The sequence below is a fragment of the Chrysemys picta genome, chromosome 11, assembly GCF_011386835.1.
Source record: "Chrysemys picta bellii isolate R12L10 chromosome 11, ASM1138683v2, whole genome shotgun sequence".
Taxonomy (NCBI): Eukaryota; Metazoa; Chordata; order Testudines; family Emydidae; genus Chrysemys; species Chrysemys picta.
In genome coordinates, this window is record NC_088801.1 from 18384782 (window position 1) to 18400944 (window position 16163).

At 39.6% G+C, this 16163-nt stretch overlaps 1 protein-coding gene across 12 annotated transcripts in view; it reads left to right on the forward strand.

Annotated features, from left to right (window-relative positions):
- Window positions 1-16163, forward strand: part of RAB3GAP1 (RAB3 GTPase activating protein catalytic subunit 1) — a 47465-nt gene that overhangs the window by 18579 nt on the left and 12723 nt on the right. For all 12 annotated transcript variants that reach the window (XR_010591266.1, XR_010591269.1, XR_010591268.1 and 9 more), the window contains 11 exons: window positions 385-550; window positions 1883-1982; window positions 5984-6065; window positions 7776-7844; window positions 8795-8868; window positions 9344-9436; window positions 11756-11925; window positions 12409-12504; window positions 13053-13225; window positions 14381-14435; window positions 14840-15220. Coding sequence is in view for 5 of the 12 variants with exons in the window: in XM_065560525.1 (XP_065416597.1) it covers window positions 385-550; window positions 1883-1982; window positions 5984-6065; window positions 7776-7844; window positions 8795-8868; window positions 9344-9436; window positions 11756-11925; window positions 12409-12504; window positions 13053-13225; window positions 14381-14435; window positions 14840-15220 (1459 nt within the window). In the remaining 7 variants the exon portion in view is untranslated. The remainder of the gene's footprint in view (window positions 1-384; window positions 551-1882; window positions 1983-5983; window positions 6066-7775; window positions 7845-8794; window positions 8869-9343; window positions 9437-11755; window positions 11926-12408; window positions 12505-13052; window positions 13226-14380; window positions 14436-14839; window positions 15221-16163) is intronic.

The window sequence follows — 16163 nt, forward strand, 5'->3', positions numbered from 1 at the left end:
AAATTTAATAAAAATTTAGTTTATAAAATTATAAATTAGTTTGTTCACAGATCTGATGGCATAAATCTTCTAAAGCTCCTGAAAATATTCTTACCCTTTATTAAATCTCCCCAAATCAGAATTTAAGACAAAATGCTTGGTAAAATGTTACTATGGTTTGTTGTACATTCCACTTAACTCTGGTAGTGGAAGTTGTATTTTATGACCTCTATTTTTTAACTTAACCATTTTTAATTTAAACCCAATTACCAGTACATCGTGGTGGTTTTCTTTATATCTCTGTGTAGAATTGTCTGAAATTGCTTTGACATACATACTATTAAATAGTTCTGAGGATGTTAGAACAGTGAACATTTTTTAATCTACTGCTTCAATATTTTGCAGTCAGGTACCATTGTTTGTGCAAATACATCATAAATGGCGAAGAATGTATGTTGGAGAATGTCAGGGCCATGGAGTTCGAACTGACTTTGAAATGGTTCATCTTCGTAAAGTGCCAAATCAGTATACTCATTTATCAGGTCTGTTGGACATCTTCAAATCCAAGATAGTAAGTATGTATGTACTAGAAATCATGCCATTTAACCAAGTGAAATGTAGGCTATTTCTTTTTAAATCAGCAATTTTTAAAAAACTTAAGGTAATGTAATCGTTAAAGGGGAAGAAAAATGGCCTATGCTTTAATCGGCATTGTCTGCCTGTTTTCCTTTTAGTTTAATTAAAAGCTCCACTGACCTTTTAAAAATAAAGAACAGTCATACTAAATTGCTAATGTGTGAGTACTGTTTTGAATAATTTTTTCATTAATTCTTTACTTTCTAATAGTAGGCTAATTCTGTAGCCTCCTGAGTGACACAAAACTCTAAATTTACTAAGTACTTCACAGATATGTGGTCCCTGCCTTCAAGAAATTATACTCTAAATTTGACACTCCATTAGTGAGGGAGAGATGAAGGGCATCGTGACAAGAATAAGGTCACATGCTTACTGTAGTAAGGTAGACACACATCTTGATGGGATTTTTTTAGTACCTTTCTTTCCCCCATCTCTCCTTACAGTGAGATGAGAGTTAGTTTCTATTAGAAATTTTCCTTGAAAGTTTGATAGAAATCACTTAGATCTTTTTGACTATGGTAGGAATGGGAACATATCTATTCTTCTTTTAACTCTTTAAGAAACTTTTCAGACTTTCTTTGCACTTGGATACACCAGTTCATTTCACATGGGCCATCAAGCACCAGTCAGACAGTAATGATTTTCATAATTATCTTTGTGTTGGATTTGATCAAGTGTCAAAAGATGAAGAGTAATGTATCCTATTACCAACCTTCTTCTAGTTTAGTCCCCATTCTTGTGTGGATTTGAAATAATTTTCTACTTATTTATGCACCCATGTTATTGGTGTCAGTGTAGCTGTCATAGAACCATATTCTTTTGATGTTATTCAGGCAGTGAATCTCATTGAAGTCAGTAGGATTGCTGACCTGAGTACAAAGAAACATGATTTGGCCCATGTTTTAAAAGTAATCTAATTTGATTCATTTTTATTTGTGAATTTATACTATCTGGACTATTTTTATACTGTACGGTATATTTTTATATATTATAGGGAAAACTTGTGTTAAAATTAGACCAGTTATTTCTTTTAAAGCCAAGTGACTGAAGTGGACAGTGATAAATAGCCTGCTTGGGGTTGAAACTTTAGAAGAGATTGTACTGAAACAACAATATCTCACATAATGTTGAAAACCCATTCTTCACTTGTTTTGTTTTTTTTAAACCGAGTATTTTAGTTTCAAATAAGTGAAGTGTGAAGAGTATTATTGTAACTCTAGTTGATTTACTTTAATTCATTTGTAGTGTTTCTTCATTTATTTTTTAGGGATGTCCTTTAACTCCACTGCCTCCAGTAAGCATAGCTATTCGACTAACGTATGTTCTTCAAGACTGGCAACAATATTTCTGGCCCCAACAACCACCAGGTAGGAGATTCGTGTGCATAGTGTCTTCAGGAAAATTTTACATTAATTTATAGAAAACAATTAATGTAAAGAAAATGTTTATAATACTTGTATGTGACTTAGCAGAATTTTGCAAAACTGTAGTAGCTGCTCACTAAGAGAGAAGCATATGAATATCTGTGGGTTTAAGAACAATTTTATAACAATGTTTAAATCTGAACAGTGCAGTGTCTTTTGCTCTTTTGGCTGGAAAACCACTTGGCTTCATTTTTCTCTTTGCACTTTTCCTTGCACTGCAGACTGCTGACAAAATAAGCCCACAAATATTTCCATAGGTATACATAAAAAATAATCGGAGGAAAACAGAGTTGCCCAATCAGACATTGTTATTGGTAGGAAGGGATAACATTGGTGAGATAAAAATTTACTATTAAATTTTAGCACTAAGTTGGATTCCTTTAATCTGGCAGTGTTGTAATGCTATAGAAACTTTCCCAGGCTAAGGCAATTTTTCATACGGTCTTCATTTTGTCTGAAAAGATTTATTTATTTATTTTTGCAGTTTTTGGATTCCAAGGTTAAGTTACTGGGTTGTTTTGGATAAACTTCCCTAAATAAAGATTTTCATTTGATAAGCATTTTGACTAGCAAACCTAGCCCTAATATGTAGGGGAGCAATGAAACTTTCTATCTTCAAAGTCATCTCAAATGCACAAAGTAAACTGAATAAACGGAGAAAAATATTTTTCTCTGACTTTTTTGTTTTGGTAATCCCAAGTGTTACAGAAACCGTAGGTAAAAGTTTAAGACAGAAGTTGTGACTTTAAGATGATGTGTCTAAGTTAATTAAAATATAAACACAAATGGTACTATGATGGCTACATTTTTAAATTATTAGGAGATGGGAGAGCAAAGCATGTTAAGATGCTTATTTCTCACCCCCATCAGTTAGCTGTTGATTTATGCCCATGACTATTTACATCCCTTAGCATAATGGTTTTTATTATTATATCTAATGTAGTGTTAGATGTTTTTACATATTGGGGAAGCCGTGTTGCCCAGTGGATGGAGCACTAGATTTAGACTCTTGGAGACTTGGGTTCTCAGGATTCTTCTGGTATGTCTACACTGCAATTAAAAACCTGCAGCTGGTTCATGTCAGTTGACTTGGGCTCAGGCTAAGGGGCTGTTTAATTGTGGTGTAGACCTCTCATTGGGTCTTGGAGCTGTGCTCTAGCCCACGCCCGAATGTCTGCACCACAATTAAACAGTTCCTTAGCCTGAGTCAGCTGATGCAGGCCAGCCATGGGTTTTTAATTGCAGTGTAGACCCTCCCAGCCCAAACTTTGCCTAGCAGGTAACAATCAGTAAACTCCAGCCCTCAAGTTCCTCACAGATCTCTCTGCAGTGCACAACCCCATTACTGTACATTCACAGAAGATATTAAGTGTGCTGCTCCTTTAAAGAGACAGAAAAAGCATCTTGTTATCTTGACTGGAGTTAACAATCATTTCAATTCAATCAAAGCACTAGGTTGGTTTAGATAAAAAGTAAAACTAGTTTAATTAAAAAGAGTGGTTTTAAGTGAGTTCAAGTATAAAGGATAAAAATAGAAGGGGTTACACAAAAGTAAAAATATGCTAATGGCTAAGATCTAACTTAACAAGCTGCAGTCTTTGGTGAGGAAACTATCTTAAACAATGTTTCAGCAATAGCTGATTAGCTCTTAGAATCCCCAGAGTCCAAGGTGCTGGTTTTCCTTGTTTCCTTAGGTGAAGGATCACTTGGGGGTTCTCTGCCCCTCTCTTTATAGTCCAGGCTACCTTTGAAAAGTACATGTCTCCAAGTTCATTGACCGGTGTAGGCTGTGTGGCCGTTCCTCCCTGTCAGTCTCTAAGGGAGGCCATGCCTCCTCACTGTTGTGTACCTCTGGTCCTCTGGCCAGGCAGACCAGGCCAGTTTGAGTCCCAGGCCGCCAGGGTGGGGCAGCAGACAGTTAGTTGGCTCTGGCCTGCAATCAGGGCAGAGCAGCTGAACAGTATATGAGCCTCAGGCACAGTCAAGGCAGGGCAGCAAAGCAATGGGTAGGCTCTGGCCTGCAATCAGGGAAGAGTAGCTAAGCAGTTTAGAAGCCTCAGGTAAGAGTGAGCACCAGTACAGTCTAGAGGCTCAGGTCAGGATGCCTGGGGAATGAAGGTTTCTGGCCGAAGGAGCGGGAGTACTGCCACCTCAGGAGCCTGGCCAAATCCACTGCATCACAACCCAGGGCCCTAACAGTATCCGCCACTGGGTCAGCTGGGGTCTGGCGGCAACACGCTTACCTTGTATCAGGCTAACTGCCAATCAGACTGTTGCCTGGTTTTCTAGAGCTGCTTCCTACTCTCCCCCTTGGGTGTACCTGCGTCTTTTGTCTCGGGGAGCTTGGTCGGCCAGCGGTCCTGGGAGCTCAGGTGGCAGCCCCGGCAGCTCCTCTGCAGGCTCCAGCAGCAGGCAGGATGCGTCCGTCTCCTGTGATGGCTCCAGCCCCACTGAGCTGCAGGGCCCACCTTTTGTTCTTCCCCTTTCTGTCCTGCCCTGCCGCTCCGGCGCGGCAGACGTGGTTCTCCTGGTTTAGCCCACCAGAGGGCATGTTGTGGTCCCTCCCTGTCACTCTCTGAGGGAGGCCATGCCTTCTCGCTACACCAGCTTCAAGAGGCGGTAAGGCTTCCTGTGGGTCCAGTCTCCACCCACCATTGAGATCAAGTGATCACTTTTCCCCACTTGCTCTCCTGATGGGTTTGTTTGCCTGGCATGCAAATGTGCTTGTCACTGTCTTTGGTTAAACCTTGCTCAGTTTACTCAGGAGACACATTCAAGCAGGTGGAACTGCATTCCTTACTCTGGAAAAAATCGTTATCAACTATCAACTCACCCTGAAGTGCCTAGTTTAAATACATTTTAGTCATAATTCCACCACAACTGTATAATCCTTTATAGGTTGACCGTACATACATCATGCAAGAATATTAATGGTCAATGAGTTTAGTTTTCCAAGGACATTTTACATGACACCTTTTAGATACAGATTATAACAATAGTGAGTTGGCGTACACTGAGCTGGTCAGGCCAGCTGAAACTCACTGCTAGATACTTGGGAAACCCCTTGCCTTCTGGCGTAGGGATGCTTTTAGGGTCACAATTGCCTATTTGACCGTGGTCAGACATTGTCAGATATTAAAGCAAGAATGACAAGATGTTGGTGATGGCCTACCTTTTTGATTAAATCATGGTGCCATTCTTCTATTTTTTAGAACTTAATTTCATTGTTCCACATTTTTGAGTTAAAATACCTCAGTTAAGTAAGTTGTTTTTTATAATTAGCCTTAGATAGATAATTATGCCTAAGCCTGTTGGAGACCATGAAGTCTTACTCTTTCTTTGTACCTTTTGTTACTGTTGTTGTTATTATTGCTTTAAAATATTTGACCAGTCAGTTGACCAGTTATTTTCGGACTGGTCAAATGCCCAACACTACTTGCTGGGTACTTCAGGAGATCTTTTTAGTTCAGTAGGGATTATATATTTTACATGTTTTGCATTTGTAATGTGTGTAGAAGGGAATGGTATGAGTGACCTAAGATGTCTAAGAAATGCATAATTAAATAAAAAATATTTGCTGGTAACGTTTATCTTTTAGTTTTGGTTTTCATCTGTATTTAAATAGAGAAATCATGTAGGGACATTGTTATTCTAATGAAGAAGAAATCACTTAAAAATGTAAATAATAAAAGTAACTTTTCCTCTTCAATTGCCTTAAAATAACTTTTAGCATATGGAGTGTATTGTTTGCCGAGACAGTGTGTCAATTGTTAGCAATGTATATTTTATGATATTATCTAAATTTTAACCACTTGTTCCAACAGAAAGATCATGTGCCATGTAAGTTTTTTTTTTTTTTATGTTTAGTAGGCAGTGTGCTATTTATTACTCTAGCAAACTATCACCATATTTATATTACGGAAAATGTATTGATCTGTCTTCAGATATAGATGCACTAATTGGAGGAGAAGTTGGAGGCCTGGAATTTGGGAAATTACCATTTGGTGCCTGTGAAGATCCTATTAGGTGAGATTAAGAGTGCAGAAAATTATGCATATTATAAAATAGTGTAAGTGCTTCTGAGAAAAAAATCAGAACTATAAATCTAATTTTATATAGACTTTTGTTTTCCAGTGATATATCTGTGTGCCGCCATATACTGCTAACAGAAGGCCTCAGAGTTTTAAGTATTGCTTAGGAGTTAAGAGCAGTGTGCGTTGAGACTGTGTTTTTATGAAGATAATAAACAATACGAGAATATATAGAATAGTGCAAAAAGCTATATTTTAGTTTCAAGTTTCGTGACAGATATTTTTTGATACATGGATACTTGATGCAACATAATAGATGATAAACTTTTTCAACTTTGTATTTATCACTCAAATCATAATGCTAAAATGTACCATAGCTATAGATGCTGTGCCCATATGCAAAGTGTCAGATTTAGAACTCTTAATGTTTTAAAAAAAGTAAGTTGAGCAAACCATCTTCAAAAGTAAACTGACTTTATTATCAAAAGAACAAAGGCATTTGTAGAAGATGAGTTTCCTTGAGCCATAAACAAGTGATATAAATTGCTGGGTATATATGGTTTACATTAAATGCCTGTAGGATCTTTTTTTAGATCCAAGTTTTTGTTTTTTTTAAATTCACCTAGTCTAAACAGAATGTGTCTTGTAGCATGTTTAATGTTCTAGGTATGCCAAAGCAATTTGCAAATCATAATTCCAAAGGGTGTAGCAACTGTGCAGACTATTAGGGTAGCCATTGTGTGTCCTGTAAGAACCAGGATTAATTCTAGCAGTGCAGCCAAACCTGTATCCATAGCGGCCCTGGTTCATGAGTGCCCCACTTTGCCAGGCACTAGTTGAAATTATGCTTGTTTTCCAGTGCTAGAGTTTGGATTACGAGCCTGTTGACTGGGAGTTCTGTGGTGCTAATTTGAGTTCTCCTGGGGGATCTCCATGTCTCTTCTTTAACTGCAGCCCTTCTTAGGGCATGTTGTAGGTTTTCCCCTCCTTCTGTTGAAGAGGAAACGTCCATCCACTGTTATCCTAATTTCCTCCACCAACATATGCACCCATTCTCAACTTGTTCCCTATTGCCCCTCTCTGTGAAGTTGGACACTTAACATGCATACATAAAATAAAAAAACAAAACAAAATGAAAAACTCCCCCCGCTTCCCCCTTCCCTGTAGGGAGAGGAATTGGGGAAAGAACCTTATATGATGGATGTTAGTCACATTGTTTAGTGCACTACTAGAAGGCATTCAGATACTGGATGATGGGCACAGCAGACAAATCAATAGAATAGAAATAAAAAAGGGATAGTCAGTGGAAACATCAACTTGTCTGAGTTAAAAATATTTTTTGCTCCTTTGAAAAATCAACTAATTATCAATTTTACATCATCATCATCCCTCATGTGCCCCCCAAAGTTTAAAAAAAAAAAAAGACTTGAAATCAAATTTAACAAAAATGCAGTAATAAAATTCTGACATCAGAATACAATATATATAACAGTAATCTCATGGATCTTATTCAGTGGTTTATTGTGCAGGCCACAAAGAGGGAGATTTTGAAAGGCATAAATGTCAGTTAGCTCCCTAACTTCCATTGAAATTCAATGGGAGCTAGGGGGAGATTAACTGTCATTTATGACTTTTTTGAAAATCTCTTCCTGAGCTTTTTAGAAATCAGTCTAGCATAATTTATACCAAGTTTTTGCTGTTTCAGTGAGCTCCATTTAGCAGCTACATGGCCTCATCTAACAGAAGGTATCATTGTGGACAATGATGTTTATTCGTAAGTATATTGTAAATATACAAATTAATAAATGTTTAGATTTTTTTCATCCATTAACAGCTTGTATCTTTCTAGTGTCACCTAGAGTTTAAAGGTCTAACATTTTTAATTTTAAGGCCTTGATGAATGTATAACCTAGCTTTCTGTATTTCAGAACCAATCGTTTTCTTAACAGTTTTTCCCTGTGAGTGCATTGGGAAAGGGCCATTACATACTGATCTCCGTATACATAGTACATGTGCTCCTATATGTGCATTAATTCTCTTTCTAGTTTCCATTTGGCTCTCTCTTATTAATTTATTTAAGTAGGGTGCTAGTCTAGCTTTGAGATGAAGGAAGATGCCTCATAGTGAACCTGGGAAGCAAAAGGAGTTCCTTAAACCTACAGCTGTCTTTGCTGAAGAATGGGATGTCACCTCTGCTTTCTACTCCCTCTAGCAAGCATGGTCAACAATGTGCACTGACCTGTTTTAGAAAAGAATACTAACTCTTTAAGTAATTGTATTAACACGTTTGTGGTGTTTGGTTTTAAGTTTTGGAAACTTGAAGAGAAAAATATATGTAGACAATTAAATCTTCTTTAAAGACAAATGTTAAACACCAAAATATATTCTGTTTAGCTTTAAATAGTACTTATTTTTTTGTATTTCTCTTCCCTGACTTTTTTTTAGACACATGCAGGAAAACAGGATCCTTGTTTTTCAGATTTCCATCTGTCATTAATTTTTCTCACTTAACTCATGTTGTTCTGTATATCTTGTTCTTCCCTGTAGCAATAATTATGATATGAAAATGCAACCTATATTATGACTTCCATAACCTAGCTTGGCTGACTTCTTTGTTTATATACTTAGATCTTCCCTTGCAATTCCTAAGAACATTTGATTACTTGTGGTGCAAGTAATTTCCCCCTAATACTGGTGTTGACAAAATGAAGCTTTTTTTTTTAGTGATTTGGATCCCATTCAAGCCCCACAGTGGTCTGTGAGAGTCAGAAAAGCAGATAATCCGCAATGTTTATTAGGTAAGACCTCTTTAACTTCTTTTCCATTCTAGACATCAAGAAATAGTAGTTTAGGGCTGAAAAGATGACCAGTCTCCTAATCCCCTGTGATTTTGGATTTTCTTTATAATTTTCCTTAATTCTGAGCGCAACCTCTCCTAATTTCTCTTAGGGTCTGATTGAACTTGCTACAAAGCTTGAGGAGGTGGATTAACTGGGTATTGGATTTCTTCTTGAAATGGTGGTTGTTGGCTTTCTAGTTGGCCTTGATTAACTCTTGTTAAGCTTTAATTTGTAGTTTCGATCCACAGATGTGTAAAACATGGCCTAGAGATTGTAGTAGGTACACTTCTCAAATTAAAAGTAAAAATAATTACCACTTCTTTCCCTCTCCTCCAAGGACTCCTACTATGGTAGGAAAGGACTTATGCTATGGTTAATTTATTGTTAGAGGATCTTCACTAACTAAATATTCAGAAAATTATTTTCTTTGTAGGTGACTTCCTTACTGAATTCTTCAAACTTTGTCGTCGGAAGGAATCAACTGATGAGATTCTTGGAAGATCTACATTTGAAGAAGATGGAAAAGGTAGAAATCTTTGTTCTTAATTTTTCAATGTCATAATTTGTAAGTATTTTTTTTTAATTGGATCACTTTCCCATCTCTACTATCTTGTCTGTTCATGACATCAGCTAGATATATTATTTTACAGCACTAGGGGAAACCTTTAGCTTCTCTTGGCAGGGAGTATTACAGGCTAATGCTAACACTTTTTCCCTACACACCAGACCAAGCTTGTCTCTTTGAATACACCTCTACCCCAATATAACGCGGCCCGATATAACACGGTAAAGCAGTGCTCCGGGGGGGCGGGGCGCATACTCCAGTGGATCAAAGCAAGTTCAATATAACACAGTTTCACCTATAACACAGTAACATTTTTTTTTGGCTCCCGAGGACAGCGTTATATCGAGGTAGAGGTATATGTCTACACTGTAGTGTAAGCCTAGGTTTAGTAGAACATGAATTAGCACACAGCGGGTTTAAGCTAGGGTGGGTGGGCAAACTTTTTGGCCCGAGGGCCACATCTGCGTATGGAAATTGTATGGCGGGCCATGAATGCTCACAAAATGGGGGTTGTGGTGCAAGAGGGGGTGAGGGCTCTGGCTGGGAGTGTGGGCTCTGGGGTGGGGCCAGAAATAAGGAGTTCAGGGTGGGGGCTCTGGGCTGGGGCCAGGGGTTGGAGTGTGCGGGGGGTGGGGGCTCCGGCTGGGGTGCAGGCTCTGTGGTGGGGCTGGGGAGTTTGGGGTGCAGGAGGATGCTCCAGGCTGGGAGAGGGGGTGAGGGATGCAGGCTCCGGGCGGCGCTTACCTCAAGCAGCTCCCGGAAGCAGCGGCATGTCCCCCCCTCTGGCTCCTATGCGGAGGTGTGGCTACGCCAGGCTCTGTGCACTGGCCTGTCTGCAGGTGCCACCCTGCAGCTCCCATTGGCCACAATTCGCGGCCAGTGGGAGCTGCGGGGGCAGCAATTGGGGCGGGCAGGGTCAGCGCACAGACCCCCTGGTTGCCCCTACGCATAGACATGCCACTGCTTCCGGGAGTCGCGGCATGTATGCATGGAGCAGCCCCCAACCCCGCTTCCCGGCTGGAGCACGGGAACGGGGCAAGCCCCAGACCCTGCTCCCCAGCAGGACCTTGAGGGCCGGATTAAATTGGCTGGCGGGCTGGATGTGGCCTGTGGGCTGTAGTTTGCCCACCCCTGAGTTAGGCGTTGAGTATCTAAACTTATTTGTAACCCCAGGTTTTGAATTGTGTCTACACTGCATTATGCAGGCCCGAGTCCAGCCACCCACATCCCAGACTTCCTAGCACCCTCCCAAAATGTGGTCATTCTAGTTCTTTGTTTGTGATGCAGTGTGGGAAAAGTTGAGTGTGCACCAGACTTGACTGTCCAGAGGACAAAGAAAGTCGGCCTGTGGGATTGTGGGATACTTTTAGTGGACTTCTAGAGCACGAGTCCAGTGGGGCTGGAACTGTGTGTTGTGGCTTGACTCAGGCTCGGACCCTCCACCGCATGGGGTCCTGGATGCTGGGTCCAAGCCCTGGGTTAGCATGATTTGTGTGCAGACGGAAGGGGAGTTAGGCTTGAGCCTGAGTTGGAACCCTGGGCTTACATAGCAGTGTAGACATATGCTTACAGGATAGTGATGTTTTCTTTAGTCCCTCTTTACCTTTCCTTTGTCCATCAATCAAATGTACCACTTGATCTTGGCTAATCAGTGGATTTTCACCTACATCATCTTCCTGGGGTCTTTTTAAATTTTTCACTTCCTTTGTTCTCATCCAACAAGCTCACTTCTATTTTAATCTTCTTTTGAGGGTAGGACAGTCTGTCTAATTTCTTTGTTGACTTGGGCACTGTAATCATTGTTCTGAATTAGGCAATAGGTGATAGCAGCACATTCAATCCAGTCCTAATGGCTATCTTCAATCTCTAAAAGAGGCAAGGGAGTCTGGTGGCTGCTTCGTAATCTGACTCTGCCATGCAGCTGTGTGGCTAAAAACAGTTAATTTCAGATGTGGGACAATAGCCTCAGAATTATAGAGCATAGAATATCAGGGTTGGAAGGGACCTCAAGAGGTCATCTAGTCCAACCCCCTGCTCAAAGCAGGACCAATTCCCAACTAAATCATCCCAGCCAGGACTTTGTCAAGCCGGGCCTTAAAAACCTCCAAGGAAGGAGACTCCACCACCTCCCTAGGTAACGAATTCCAGTGCTTCACCACCCTCCTAGTGAAATAGGTAAAAGCATAGGTTAACAGGTTGGTTAGAATTGTAAATCCTAAATAAATTGAGATGATAGAATAGAACTCTGAACTTATTTTATAACTATTTCTTATTTTATAGAGGTTGCTGATATAACCCATGCTTTGTCAAAGCTCACAGAGCCAGCACCAGTCCCAATCCATAAATTGTCTGTCACAAATATGGTTCACAGTGCAAAGAAAAAAATTCGCAAACACAGAGGTGTAGATGACTCACCATTAAATATTGAAGTCCTCAATACTATTATGTTGGTAAGCAAACTGTCCATGCATCATATTGTGTGCATGTGCGTTGTATGTAGGTCTTTTGTTTCATGTTTGTGGCTTATAAAATTTAAAAAATATATTGGCTTACTGTGATTAGTTATGACATAATGGCATTAGGTTGGAAGAGTCTGTCCTATCCATAACCAGAGTAATCAAACAGTGATACCACTATCAAGTAGAGTTGCTTTTTCTGGAGACTACCTTTATTGACTGACAGCTATACCTATTTGTCTAGGATTTGACAAGCCACAATAACTAGTGGAATATTCTCATCAATTTCAAGAAAATATCCATTTCAAGTGCATCAAGGCAGAATAAATAACCTTCACTGTTTGAATAACACTGTTCCAACTCAAGAAGTTGATCACAGCATATTAGCATAAATATACCAAGAAAAAATAGATGTGCAGAGAAAAAGTGGGGAACGTGTTTAAAAACTGACGTGGTCTATTTCCTTCCCCCCCAAAGTTCTTATTCCCTGATGCTGCTGACAAACTAACAAATGGTTCTGAAGCCAGGCCTAGTACTTCAAGAAACAATCCTCCTCCGGAGAGTGAAGAATATGTAAGTTTAATTGAAATTCATAGGAGAAATATCTCAAATCTGAGTGATTTCTTAATATCTAGAAAAAGTTTGTCACAGGATGCTTGCAGAATGTTAGTTTATCTATATGCAGGGGTAAATCCAGGGAGCTTGACTACAGTATATAGCTATTCTTTTCTGTTGCGTATTTCTTTAAAAAAATGTTTCCCAGATGGAGCACCTTTTGTCCACAGCAGTTTGTTTTAAATATGTTCTTTAAAACAGACAGCCTTAAAACCAGCTACATTCTTGTTTGACCAGCAGGTGTTGCTACTTATCCTTTCTTTTCTCTCAGTCTACTGCAACTCTGTCCGTCCTATTACCACTAGAGAATGATTGGAAGAATAGTTGTTTTTAGTGGAGGTTCTACAGAAACTGTCTTCATTCACCTATGTCCCTTATCATTGATAGCTAATACTTTTGCATACTTGAGTTTTGCTCTCATGTTGACACACACAGATAATGATTGTGTTTTAGTGAAATCAAAAGTTTGAAAGTCATTTTCTGGATTTTTTATTTTTCTCATGTAGAATCTTTACAGTCAGTTCAAATCTGCTCCTTCAGATAGTCTGACCTACAAACTGGCTTTATGTCTTTGTATGATCAACTTCTACCACGGAGGGGTAAAAGGAGTGGCACACCTCTGGCAAGAATTTGTAGTGGAAATGCGCCGCAGATGGGAGAAAAATTACCTAATTCCAGGGTAAGCGTTCCATTGGAATTTGACTGAAAATGTCCATAGGTTGTGACATAGGATAACTAGTTATGACTTTAAAATATACTTTGCTTTTCAGAATTGCAAAAATGATTTTAGATGTATATTATTTGAATTAGTACTCCCTGCTTCTCTTCCGCTTCTCTCCCATGAGGGGAAAAAAAGAATAAGGGGTGGGAAGGAGCATCTGCTGCCTTCCCTAGCTCCACAAAGGTAGAGAACTTAAGGAGTGTGTGTGTGTGTGTGTGTGTGTGTGTGTGAAAGATGCACCCATTTTTGATTGGGGAGAGATTCAGGAGAATTTAGAAAGGAATATTTGTGCCAACATTTCTCGGTCCCCACCCCCAATCTCTACATTAAAACCAAGGCATCTGTGAAAGTAAGGGTAAAACACCCCTTCCTTTTCTCTCATCAGAAAAATGGCAGAATGTGGGGGGCAGCTGCTCCAGGTTCCTGGTTGTTGGCAGAGGTGTTCATGCCCATCTCCCCTTTTGGGCACCTACTTACTTTTTTGGGCACTTAGTTACTTTTTTGCTGAAGCCCCTGCCCTGTGTCTATCTTAGCAGGACTTTGACCTGCAAACAGAAAGAGAGGTGATCAGTATGCAGCTCCTACACATTAACAAATAACAAAAATACAATACATTTTCTAAAGACCTGGCCTGGTTGTTTGTTCGACCTAGTCATCCTCTTTTGTGAAAGGTGGCATCAGTGAGTAAAATGGGACTTTTTAGTTACCCTTCCATTATAATTTTGCCTTTTAAAATTATTATTAAAGTCTGTCTACTTCTTGTAAAAGGGGCTGGATTGGTAGCCCTGAAACTGATATCCTTTTAATCCCAGAATGGGTACAGCATGGGCAGAGACAATCCAAGCATTCTTGGGCCAGTCTCCAATTTGCCTCATCCCTGACCTGAAGGAGGTGAAAGGAGTAATTCATTTTCTATGCCCTGTTCAGTCCTTGGCCTGTTTGCTGAAACCATAGCCTAACAGGGTAGCTATAGTGGTAGTTTTTATGATGTGGATGTTTGTCTTTTGGGAACTGTACCCAGAGCACCAACTCTATATAACTCTATATACCATATGTACTAGTGTCAGAAGTGCAAATGTTCTGTGGTAAAAGTGTAAATTTAACATTTTGCAGGTTAGCTAATGGGTCTCCAGATCTGAGATGCTGTCTACTGCATCAGAAACTTCAGGTAAATATCACAAATTAAGAATGATCTGTTTCTTAATTTTTCCTTCCTCATAGGAATAATCAAGAACAATAAAACATTTAGTCAATATGTTCTAGAGTCACTATGTGGATCAGTAGAGTCACTGATGATCATTACCATGTGATTTTTCCAAACACTGTTAGTTTTCCAATTTCAGTGTAGCTTGTGGTAATTGTAACCTCTCCTAACAGCTGATAAAATCTCTGCATCAGTGCAAATTCTTCCATATTAATTATACTGCTGTCTTTTAGAACTGAGAGCCTTTCTATGCTTTTTTTAATAAGTTTTACTGTGTGGTATAATGGCATTGCTGCCATTATGTAAGTATATTAGTGAACAGTTATTTATGCATTAGAAATTAGTTGTTAATGTTTTTATCTTTCTAGATGCTAAACTGTTGCATCGAAAGAAAGCAAGCAAGGGATGAGGGGAAAAAAACATATACATCTGATCGTTCCCCTAGTGGTTCTTCATGTGATACTGGGAAAGCAGTAGTCCGTTCAGGTGGAGATTATCAGAAGGAGACTGAAAAGGAAAGAGGAGAGGTTGGGAAATCTTGGGAATCATGGAGTGACAGTGAAGAAGAATTTTTTGAATGTCTTAGTGACACAGAAGAACTGAAAGGAAATGGACAAGAAAATGGAAAGAAAGGAACAAAAGAAGGAAGTAAAGAACCTGCAAACTTAAAACCAGAAGGTCGTCTACATCCACATGGAAAACTGACTTTGCTGCATCCCGGAGAACCTCTCTACATTCCAGTAACACAGGTTAGAAAGTAGTAGCTTAGCAGTGTTTATAGTATGATTTTTAGCAACTTGCTTTTATAACCACTTATAGGTAGGTTTGGTAGCACTTCCCATTATTAGATCCTGTTTTCAGTTGCTTAAAACTTTCGCAAACTTTAACCATTAGAGGTAAAATTTTACATGCCGGAATTCTGCTCCACGCTGAATTTATTGGAAAACTTCAGCCAAGATGGTTCAGCTGTTTCCAAGAATGAAGCTAGGAAAATACATTATTTTGGCCATGTTAAAAAATTCTGGCAACATTTCTCTTTGAACAGCTGTAGCACTGCCATGCTTTGGAGCAGAGACTTGAAATTTGGCAGGGGGTAGACTTTGTGTCAGAAATGTGCCTCTTGCACGTTGTCCCAAAGACTATCTGACCAAATTTGGCCAATTTACAAGCCTTTGAAAGAATCACAATTTGCACGTGTTCAGTAGAGACATATAGATTTTTAGCAGCTAAATTCCCTAAAGACTCTGTCCACACTGGACATACTCTACCTTGGGACTGAGCAGGATTTTCCTTGCAATTGCAGCTCTGAGCAGTGGGATTTTCTAGGTCCAGGTCCAAGTATCTGAACTGAGAGGAAGGAGCCTGTCTTCCATGTGGTCTCAATGTTGTTCTGCCCCAGGCAATGTGGAGAAGTAAACGGACTGATTTCAGTGCAGAAGGGACAAGAGGCAGACCTGTGGGGGAAGTAGATTGGGACAAGGAGGTGGAGGAGTTACTGAGCGTGGAGTCTGACGGGGGTAAGAAGAGGGAAGCTGGGACTGTGAAATGGGTTAGAGATGAGACTGGCCAAGGAGACTGGGACTGGGAGCCAGTAGGTGGGTGGGGAGACTTAGGCTATATCTATACTTGCAAGTTTTTTCACCAAATGTTATACCTTTTTATTAAAGCGCTTTAATTAAAACTGCTGTTGTA